We start from the raw sequence: 12070 nt of genomic DNA on the forward strand, positions 1-12070 counted from the left end.
TAATGCGATTTGTGGAATTGCGACGTTTTTAAAAATAAAAATACTGTTGTGAAAAATAATTGCATAAAATGATGTTTCTTCTGTCTAAGGTATGTTAGAATGACAATGTTATATTTAGTCTGGAAAAGATCTGGATTGGAAAACAGGGATATGCATACTTACATTTAGGATGGTTCGTATGTGTGTTAAGGAGACTTTTAATGTACCTTGTTAATTTTCATATTTTTTTCCCCCAACAGTACTTCGAGGTCCCCTTTGACTCAAACATGAATCGTACCAAAAACAGACCTCTGGTCAGAGGACAGATCAGGTAAGACCCTTTAAAACCTGCATCTCACTCTTGGACAGTTTTAAAAATTAGTGAGCGTCCTACCTAGACTGCATTTTTGGGCATTACATGTAGATTCAAACATGCTTGTGTTGTCCAGAAAGATAGGCACCTCACTCGGTTTTGAAACACATTCTTGATATGTGTAAAAGGCCACTGCAGAATAAAATGGCTTCCTTACTCTCATTATGTACATCATTTACTCTCCACATTGTTCTCATAGCCCAGTGTTTGTGTATAGCTGAGCCTGCCATATCAGAAACACCATTGTCTAATATCTGTAGCGCTGGCCAGCCGCTCGCGCACCTGTCCTGTGTAACCTGATCCAAGTGTGTAGGTGTGCCACTCTCTGTTCTTCCCGTCTCACTCCACTGCTGACAAAGGACGGTCCAGTAGGGTCCAGTATGGTCATCCATCCACCAACAGACTAGTCGATTAGTAGTGAGGTTACCCAATTTATTTTGGATGCTTTAAAATGGAGGCATTTACAGTTAACTTCTCCATGCTGTTAGACTAGCATGCTAAACTGTTTTAGAAAAGTTTTGTGTTTTTTTCATGATATTATTAGGCTATAAGACAAGGAATGGGGTGCTGCGGTGATGACATTTTGTAGGCCAATCTGGAGATTAGCATCACCCTGGTTCCCTCAACAATAAAACAATAATATGTTTTTCATTGGCTTTTGGATTATTGCAGAAAATAAGCTCTGTGACTAACAAAAATTCATCATGATGATATTTAGAATTGAACAAATTTAATGAATTTTGAAGTATAAGTGCAACCAGCAGAAGTCAAAAAGCTAAATGTAGGCTATAAACAAACTACACCATGGTTACACGACTCCGTTACCACCATTAAGTTTCCGACAGCTATTTCAGTCTTGATTTAAAACCATTTTTCCTCAAAGTTTTAGTTAGAATTGGTTGCAAGAGCGTGATTATGAATGAGGAAGTGAAAGTGGACTTGTAAGTGGAAGAGTTTACCTTTTCTTGTGACATTTAATAACCTCTTTAGTACCATTTTGTTACGTATTAGCAACCTCCTTTATCAAGACAAGTAAAAGCTTTATAAAATCCCAAGAGGGTATCACTGATGTATTTTATGTTGTAAAATAAAGAGTAAAAAAAATATCTTGAGCTTGTATTCACCTCAGACCATTTTTTCAGGCATTTAACTTAAAACCTATTTAAAAAAAAAAAAAGTTTTGACTCACTGAAAATGGAACCGGAAGTGGTAAAATGCTAACTCGTTTCCAGTGTTTGATCTACAAAAATATGTAATCTCTGCAGGATTCACTCTATGGGGCATGTTGGACACGAACATGCAAAGCACCATAGTGCAACATCTAGAACAGCTACACTATAGCTCTGATTAAAATAGTCAATTTAAACAATCAGGAAGCATTCTATATCCATCTCAGGCATCTTTACACACGTGATAACACACATTTGACAGCCATTACTTCTTACTAATTGGGTGTGTTAGTGGAATTTAACTGAACAGGACCCCTGCCCTCTCTCACTCCCTCGAGGGTCACTTTCCAACAACAAAAGGGGCAGATCTGTTGACGTGAGGGTATAATGAATGACTCGAGCAGGCAGAGTAATCCAAACAGCCCAAACCAAACACACACTCTCAAACGAAGACGCTGCCCATCTCCAGGATGCATAAGAGGTTTCATAGTGTCATAAAGTTCAATCAACTGTCAACCCATTCCGGCTCATTCTACACCCTACACCCAGGCTATTGTTATGTCATGCATTATCTTGGTTTGGAAAATATATAGCTGTGCAATTGACTCCCTTTCAAATACAACATTCCTCACAGCCTAAATCCAGGCTCGTTTTCTGAATCCGTTTTGGAGCAGAAGATAAAGAGGTGAGCTGATAAATAGTGCTCTATTTCAAACTTCTGGAAACATCCCCCCAGAGCTGGTTAATTACTGTAGGGTTTAACCTCTCAGGAGCACGGCGCTAATTCAGCCGCACTGTAGGAGGTCTACGCAGGTGGATTAAAGAGCAGCATTTATATCAAAGCGGATGGATGTGATTTGACAGCCATCATATGCACTCTCTTTCTGTCACTCCAACAATGAACACAGATCCTGTCTGACTGTCAGTGACAGGAGGAATGCATTGTAGATCTTGTAGAATCTCTAGACCCGGACACAAATGCACAGAATGCCAACAGTAGAGTCACCAAAACGTGTCATTACACGCATTCAATGTCTCCTAGCGCAACCTGTTTACGCCCGCACAAGCACTCATACACATCTCAGTATATTATTACCCAGACTTGAGATGACACTGTCCTCTTTGATGTCTCTGTGCGTGTGACTGTCACATTCTTATGATGTAAGCCTGAAGGCAGAGATGTGCATTTGACAAAGAAAAGCAGAATCTCACAGCTGTGAATCCTTTCTTTCGCAAGATCGCTGTGTGGACTTTTTGTATGTTCTTTTTTTATTATTTATCAGAAGGCTTGTTACATTGTATTTTTTCCATATATGTATAGAATTTTATTTCATTTTCTATTTTAATATATTTTAAAATGTATTTTTCCCTGTAATGACAACTGAATTTTCAGCATCTTTACTTCAGTCTAGTGTCTCATGATCATTCAATAATTGTAAGAAATCAAGAAATAAAATTGTTTTCACATTTTATTTTAAATAATATAACATGACATTTTTTAATAAAAGAGGAAGTTCAATGTGAAGTGCAGAATTGGACATTTATATTTATCTATTAGACTTTTTATCTATCCAGATATGATTGGATCATAAACAACTCTTGTCAGCTAAAAAGAAAAGTTGTGTCTGAATAGACAAAATAGATTTGTATAAATAGTGTATACTTATTTAGTAGTATAAAAATATTGAAAACATTTTAAATATTTTAAAAAATGATTAATGTGCACCAATAAACCACAGTAAGCACAATAAGACCAGGAATGATTAAAACTAAATTAAAATCATTAAAATCAAATGAAATTGAAATTATTTTAAATGAAAATGTTTATTGCCAATTATGATTTATTTATAGTCTAGAAAGAATAGGTAGCCGAGTAGAATAGTGTGCACACTAATTGCCAGGCTACGTCTCCAATTGATGTTTTTTAATGCATTTAGGCATTATCTTGGTTTTGATATAATCATTATAATGATTTTTTTTATTATTATGAAAAGAACAAAAAAAACAACCAAAAAAACATTTAAATATTTTTGTGAAAACTGATATGTATTTTTCAGGATTATTTGATGAATCGAAAGTTGAAAAGAGCAGTATTTATTTGAAATAATTTTTTTTTTATATATATAATGTTTACTGTCACTTTTCATCAATTTAAATTATTCCTTTTGAACTTGTGTGTTGTATATATGTTGTATTTATTTATTTCACTCAAAATGTAATTTCTGAAAACCATTTACTCACTCGTCTCATGACATTCCAAACGTGCATGACTTTTCTTCTTTTGACACAAGCAGTTATGCTGAATGCTTGCACATTATTTCCACAAAATGAAAATGGAAAGTGATTCGCAGTGTGAAGCAAAAAAATGAACAAAAACATAATGAAACTGATGTGCTATATTCCAAGTTTTCTGAAGCCGAACAAAAGCTTGCTTGATGAACAGACCATAATGTACTTATTCACTTCAAATTTTCCCCTCTGTCATAACACGTTTCAGTCAATAATGATTCAGTCACACTTTTATGGACCTTTTAATGGAGTTTTGAGCAAAGCACTACCCGTTTTTTACTGAAATGCTTGTCACTTATAATAAAGGAAAAGATAAATTTGGGAACATCATGAGGGTGAGTAAATAACCACAGTTTATGCTCAAGTAAACATTTCTGTGTAATGTCAAGTACTAGACTAACGTGACTGAATCTTTTTTTTCTACTGAGAGTTATTGTTGATGATGTTATGATTTAGGCCTTGCCTTCCTTCCATATGAGACCATGACGTCAAATACATTGAATTGTCAAGGCCTAATGGCTATTTCAATAACTCATGTGCTTGTTTTATATGGCCCATAAGATGAACAAAACCTTTGTAACACTAGATAAATTCAATAATGAACAAACTTAAAATATCTACATTATTATGGTGCATTAGAATAGCATTTTTATTGATGTAGTGGAGGAAATGCCAGTGGCTTTGCTCCTAACGTTATTCAGCCTTATCCCTCAAACAACTGATCTCAACTGTTAACTTATGGGACTCATATAGACCCTCCACCACATAAAACAGCCATAACAATGATAATAACATTAAAATGGAGTCTCCTGCTGTTGGGCGGAAAATTTGCCCTCTTTTCCTCTCTGCTTTGGTCTCTGTCTCAATACTCCTCTAATTTATGGAGCAGTTAGCTGTGAATTTGAACCAGACGCCTCTGCAGGATTGAAACTGACTGCTTTTAATAAACCTTCGAGGAAGTGGTTGTCCAATGAAGCACAGAGAATAGTGTCTGTGGCCAGGAGGGGTTTAATCTGTTGCAGAGACCCACAAGCCTTTGTTTTGATGTGACTCATAGAACCACACTAAAGCTTATCTCAGAAACTAATGTTATACATGAGCTTTAATCCTGCTGCTTTTTCTGTCCACTCTGTCTTATGAGTCATTTTTTATTTTTGGTTTGATTTGTCATTTATTTTATTTTGGTACTTGTTTCAGATCTGTAAGTGGTTTTAAGGTCTTACAACAGGAATCGCATCATTCCTTGATCAATTGGGGATTGTCACGCTTCCTGGTTTCATGGGCGGGATTTGTCAACTTTTTGTATGTCCACTTCCGACGCAGTTCAACAATGGCTGAGACGAAGGCTATATATGTCACTGCTCTGTCCCAATTTGTAAATCTAACCAACAACGCCAACCCTACGTAAGTTTTCATGGATTCCCGACTGAATTGAGTATAAGGAAGAACTGGATTAAAACTTTAAAATAAAACAAGGTAGCACATTTGTTTGCAGCCGACACTTTAGTGAATCAGACTAATTTACCAGGGATGGCGTATAAATAAACTAGTGTAGTCCGTCATTAGTTCGCAAGCGAGATCGGTGATTCAACGGAAGTGGCAGTGCACAAAGATCACTGAATCCGGAAGTCCTACGTATCAGCGTGAAAATCCCCTATTGAAAACCGAAACTCTATTGAAACGTACTGACATCAGAAAGGTTTTACAGTTCACATGTTTTGCTGTGTATAAGTGCAAGACATTTAAACCAGTTTGAAATCTGTTTTTCTAACACAATGGCTATATATTTCCCTATTTTTGAGAAATAAATTGGCTGTATTTGACACCACAACTTTCAGTAAGAGTATAAGTGGACCTCAGGGGAAATAAAAATATGATCTCTTTAAACCCCACACAGGAACTGTGTTTTGGTTGTTCTGAATGTGTCTTCCATCTCTCTTTCTCTCAGCCCTCTGCATGCCGTGTCATTCGCCCTGGCGTGTGGGATCCCAGGTGTGACCCTGTTGACCCTGGGCCTGAATCCCCTGACTGGCTTCCTGGGCGCTCTGAACATCTTCCTGTACACGTGCTGCTACACTCCTCTGAAACGCCTCAGCATCACCAACACCTGGGTGGGTGCCGTGGTGGGCGCCATCCCACCTATAATGGGCTGGACAGCAGCCACCGGCTCTCTTGATCCAGGTACAGAGTCCTCTTGCACACATACAGTAGTGACTACAGTTCCTGCTGGAATGACTTGGATAAAGCAAGTACATACGTCCTCTTAGGGGGCTTTCACACTGGACACGTTTGCTGCGGCCCGAGCAATTGTTCTCGGTGGACCTCGCAGCGTTGTTCTGGTTTTACACTCAAGTTGATTCTGTCGAACCCTGGTGCATTTGCGCTCTTCTTGCGTAATTACAAATGTGCACGGCCCATTATAGAAAACTGGATGTGGGTCAATATATTGTATTTTTATAAATTTGGTGCTTTTACGCACAGCAGAGTGAACGGCACTTGGATTTACTGTATGTGCGTCACATGAAGGTCACTTTCTGCTGCTTGCAAACAGGCTCTGAGGAGACGGCAAATTGCGAGACATTCATTTGCACTCTTTGCGCGATTAAGCTGCATGCTCACTCTCGCTTGTATCCAAGGTAAATCATCACCAAAATATTGTTGGTTTAACTTAAAAAAGTAAGTAACCTGGTTGCCTTAAAATTTTAAGTTGGTTGAACTGGAAAAAGTGAGATTAAATTAATTTCATCAGAAACTCAAAATAATAAGTTATCTCAACTGAATAAATTATTTAAGTTGATTTGACAAAAGAAAAAATGTTGTGATAACAAATCTTGAAAATATTTTTTTTTTACAGTGGCACTGTCGTCACCTCGTTGAACTAATGATGTCGTCATCGACTAAAATGCATGTGGAGGTTACTTTACTTCCTGAACAAGTCCCAGAGTTTGAGTTGATTTCACATTCATGTTTCCAGTGCAGCCAAACTCTGTTTTGGCTGAACTATTCATTTAAGGTCAACTCTCACTGATTCTCGTAGCCCCTTTTTGACCTCTAGAGCTGTGGAGTTTTCCTCATAGCACCATATATGGCACTGTGGACATGGACGATATTGTCCCCATCATGTGATATCTTCTCTATTGCCACAGAGTTAAACGTTACTGTTTATTATCAGGATCGCATTGAGATATGTCCTTGGTCTTAAAAGCACTCCTTCTGTGTGGTCACGGTTTATCCCACAGTTCAGGGTTGTGCAGCCATTCCAGAGAAGTGAAACTTCATGTTCCAGATGGCACTTCTGACTTTTACTGACTCCTCTCCCAGACCCGAGGCCCCTGTCCACTTATGAGTGTTGTAGTATATACACTCAGCATCCTGTATCATTTTATGTTTTTTAAAGACATCTCGCACTTGGATCAAGTGTTTGTGGAAGACAGTAGGGGGTCTTTGGCCTGTTTTGCAAACTATTAAAAGTGTGCTGTTGTGGCAACCATGCGATGTGTTTTCTCAGGAGCGAATGACTGAAGTGTTTATGTGCATATTTATGTTTTTCCCTAGAGCTTTGAGAACTCCATGTGTCTCTTGTAGTAGTGCCGTTTCAGTGCCCTTTTCAAGCCTGTGTATATTAAGATGTACAAACCTAAATATTGGTCTGACCCCATCTAGGGTGAGGCTGCAACATGAAGTGGATCAGTTACTTCTTTAAAAAAAAACGAAATTTCAGAGAATACATAACCAGCCAGTGTTCAATGCTATCTGCTTGCCTTAGCTCGATTCAAAGCTGTAAACTTGTAATAATGTTTTTAATTCCAGTGGTACTGGTGGATTTCTGCGGGAGATTCAAGCATGTCTTTTCGTCATTACGTCACATCTGTACACATAAAGAAGAGTCTCGGCTAGTGAGGATGCTGGAGGTGGAGATTTATAGCCTTTTCTCACAGCACTTGATATAATTACACTTATCAATTCGATGGCAGATCCAGAAAGTTTCAAACGACAATCACAAGTGACGGCAGATTCGCCCGTTGTAAAAAAGACTTTGCTCGGACTTCGAAATGGCTACAGAAAAGAATAGACTGCAACCGGACCCATGCGAAAACATTAACATTTGAGAACAAAGTATAATTTGCACAGTTTTCCGTGATATGATAACTTATAAGCTCTTGTTAGATTTAATCAGCGCGATTCACTGCAATGTCAGAACCAGAACAAAAGTGGATGTTACTTATTAGTTCAGATGACATTTTCCTGTGATAATTATGATTTTAAAATTATGTTGGTCATACTTCCAAAAGAATAACCTGTGATTCTGAATGGCAGTATCCACATCGGCGCGGTGACTGACAGCCTCACAGTCTCCTCAAAACATTGTGTTCATTCATGCTGTGCCGTGTCGAGGGTGTTGAAGTACAACTCACGTAAAGTTGATAGTTCCTCGAATGACTGCAATTGCAGGTTTCGAACAGAGATGGCGACAAAGAGAAAAAATACCGGACTGCAGCATTCTTTTCTTTTTTTCAGTTAATTTATTAGAGCTTTCTCTCTGGGAAACTAAATCTTTAATATATTTAGTGGTTGTGTTAAAATAGTGGTGAATTTTTAAAGTTAATAAAGTAATAGAAAAAAACCTTGTTGACCTCATTAAACAACTGGAGAACTTGTCAACCATCCTGTTAGGGCCCTATGAAATCAGTTTTATTTCCCCCCAAATTCTGATTTTGTTTTAATACTGAAATTAAATTTTAATAATCAAAATCATAGACAATCTTTTAAACTGCAATAACCTTGTGGTGAAACTCCTTAAAAAAATAAATGTTTTAATAAACTATTATTATTTTATTTTTGCAGGTTGTAGTGAAGACCTTTTATTTTTCTGTTTGCATGTGACTATAGTCTTATTAATGATTAATTGTACAGCCCTACTTTTGATTTATTCATCCAAATTTGGTCCATTTCTGTGACATTCTGTGTCATACAATAAATTCTAGCGCGATTCTATCCCCCCCCCCTTTTTTTTCCTTTTTTTTTCATCAGAGAAATTATAGTGCCCTACTGTGTAAATGTGTTAATCTTTTCCCTTTTTAAACTCAAAGTTATAGCAATAATAGCAGCATGTTTATTTTATTTATTTCTTGTAATGTATGCACCATTAGTGGCTCCAAAGTGAGTTGGAAAAAGTATTTTAACAAAATTACATTGACAACAACAACTGATCACACGTTGATCTTATATTTGGAGTCTCTGGTGTCCTTTCTGTTTTCTCAAAGCAATTTATCAGTTTTTTGTGACCAGGTTCTTAAACCTTAAAATCCCAGGTTTGAGAGCGTTCAAAAACACCCAATGCTTTAAAAGATGACCTATGTGTTCGAGGTCTCTGTCATGCTGCCCTGCTCTGTTTCCCTGAGGATTTAACTACAAGTGTGTTTTCTAAGATCACACACACACACAAAGGCAGCCCTACGTGTCATGCTCCACTACCTCTGCACGGGCCGCTGTTTGTGCGGTGTCACCTTTCCACTCTGCCAGCTTCTGAATGCAGGTGAATGGTATTTGTTTCCTCCATAGCTGGATGTGAAGGAACTCGGACGATAGAACGCAGTGTTTTAACACTGTTGTAGTTTCCCCCACGCTCTCATTTCCTGTTTGCACACATGCACTTCCTCCACCAATGGTGTTTAAATGATCTGTGTGATCTTGTTTGATTATTCACTCCTTCTCTTCCTCTCTCTGTCTGCAGGAGCACTCTTACTGGGAGGTTTCCTGTTCTCTTGGCAGTTTCCTCATTTTAATGCATTGAGCTGGAACCTGAGAGAGGACTACTCGCGGGGTGGGTACCGAATGATGTCCGTCACCCATCCAGGCCTTTGTAAACGCGTGGCCCTGCGCCACAGCGTAGGCCTGATCGGCCTCTCAGCCTTGGCCCCCGTGGTGGACGTCACCACATGGACGTTCCCCTTAGTCTCCCTGCCAATTAACCTTTACATCAGCTTCCTGGCCTTCAGGTTCTATCGCAGGGGTGACAGGCAGAACGCCCGCAAGCTGTTCTTCTGCAGTCTTTGGCACCTGCCCATGCTGCTGCTGCTGGCCCTCACCTGCAAGAAGAGCCGCGTGTCACGGGACGAGGCAGCTGTAGCTCCCAGCACGCCTTCTCTGGCTCTGTAGAGCAAGCACAATCCTCTGCCATTTTCATACTTGATAGATAATTGCTGTCAGCCCCAAAATAAGTTATCTTGGAGTTGGAGCTAAAAAGACACCATACTTTTGGAAGACATAACCTCTTCCATTTGTTATAAAAGGATCCATCAGGGAAAAATAACATTGATGTATATGTAAATGCATAGCTTTAAAAAAAAAATCCCTCTGGTAACTTGGACGCAAATTAATGTTATTTGTGTGTAAATACATATTTATTTGACGCAGCCCCCTGTTGTCTATAAACTCATAGAGTGTAACTTTCTGTAGGCTGATATGTCTATGTGCAAAGTGGATTGAACTGAAATAAAGACCACAAATACTTTTTGCCTAGAATTTGCAATTAACATCACCATTACTGTGGACATAATGGAGAACGGTTTGCTTTAATGCACCTAGCAAGTCATTTCCAAGTTTGGCCTCATCTAATTACTTGCTAAATTATATTTTCAAAGTTTTCTCTTTCTAAGTCTGTTAATATTTCATTTCAGCGATAAATGATTCAGTAAAGAAACCGCGAGTCTCACTGCTGGCCCAGAAGTCTTTATTCTACACGAAAATCCGTCCCTCTGAGTCTTGAGTTTAGGCTGATCGTTTTTAAAAGCTCTCGGGTATCAGCTCCATCAAAGATCCTTTATTATTTCAAAACTAGTCAAATAAACTCAGTCAGCTGAGTTGAACTCCCCAGAACTGAATTACTGTTGATTCATTACTGAATGTAACAGTGCAAAATATCATTGAATGCAGCCATGTATTGTTCAATACTATGTTTGCTTATTCAGCACTTTCTGACCACACTGCACCAATGACTTGTGGAAGACACAAATAAAATGAAAGTTCTTATTAATAAATTGTGCTGTGATCAAGATTGTGTTTGTTTTTATTTGAAATTGGTGAAATGCAATATAACTTCGCTTCGATGTTCCCAGTGTGTGTGTATTCCCACTGTGTGTGTGTGTATACACAGTATGAAGAGTTCAGAAGCAAAAGCCTCTAAATGCCATTTTCTTCTTTAATGATGATTTCTATCAAACTTGTATATTTAAGTTCAGTAATTTCACTTAAATAATAATTAAAAGGTAATTATCATTGCCATTTCAGTGAAATCACTGAACTTAAATATACAAGCTTGATAAAAATTATCATTCTAGAAGAAAATTTCAAATGGCACTTAGAGGCTTTTGCATCTGAACTCTTCATATATATATATATATATATATATATATATATATATATATATATATATATACAGTACTGTGCAGAAGTCTTAGGCACACTAGTATTTTTGCCTCAAAGAAATGGTTTTTTAAGCCAGTTATTTATATATTTTAAAATATACATTTCCAGACATTAATTGTAATAATCCAGTGAAATTAGGATCTGACAACAGCCAATGCTCCACACGGAGGTCAGATCTCACCATCATCGAGTGCATCTGAAATTATATGAAGAAACAGAAAAAACAGAGACTAATGTCTGAAAATGTCAACTGATATTTCCTACTGAGACATTACAACAAAATATATAAATAACTGGCTTAAAACCATTTCTTTGAGGTGAAAATACTAGTGTGCCTAAGACTTCTGCACAGTACCTTATATATATATTAGTCAAAATGTTATAATGAATTTATTATAAATTAAATTATGTTATAGAATATACATGTATTACTATTCAAATGTTTTCGAAATGTTTCTAATGCTCACCAAAGCTGCATTGCATTGGTCAAAAATAGAGTATATTACAATATATTTTAAAAGGTATGTTATTCCACTACACCAGGCTTCAGTGTCACATGATACTTCAGAAATCATTCTAATATGCTGATTTGGTGCTCAACATTTCTTCTTATTATTGTTGAAAACAGTTGTGCTGCTTAATATATTTTCTTTGTGAAAAGCATGATTTATTCAGGATTCTTTGATGAATAGAAAGTTAAAAAGCCAGGATTTATTTGAAATAAAAATGTTAAGTTACAACGTGAAAATCACTTTGGATCAATTTGTTTTGATCAACAACAAAACAAAATTTGCTGACCAACAACTTTTGTTCTGTATGTTTTTGCTATGCC

General features: G+C 37.4%; 1 protein-coding gene across 2 annotated transcripts in view; it reads left to right on the forward strand.

Moving 5' to 3' along the window:
• cox10 (cytochrome c oxidase assembly factor heme A:farnesyltransferase COX10) overlaps positions 1-10865 on the forward strand; it is a 61077-nt gene extending 50212 nt beyond the window's left edge. For both annotated transcript variants that reach the window (XM_039665273.2, XM_039665272.2), the window contains 3 exons: positions 240-310; positions 5759-5991; positions 9545-10865. In XM_039665273.2, coding sequence (XP_039521207.2) covers positions 240-310; positions 5759-5991; positions 9545-9969 — 729 coding nt within the window. In that variant the 3' untranslated portion in view covers positions 9970-10865. The remainder of the gene's footprint in view (positions 1-239; positions 311-5758; positions 5992-9544) is intronic.
• The last annotated feature ends 1205 nt before the right edge of the window (positions 10866-12070 follow it).

This window comes from Pimephales promelas, chromosome 17 (assembly GCF_988280905.1).
Source record: "Pimephales promelas chromosome 17, fPimPro1.hap1.1, whole genome shotgun sequence".
Taxonomy (NCBI): Eukaryota; Metazoa; Chordata; class Actinopteri; order Cypriniformes; family Leuciscidae; genus Pimephales; species Pimephales promelas.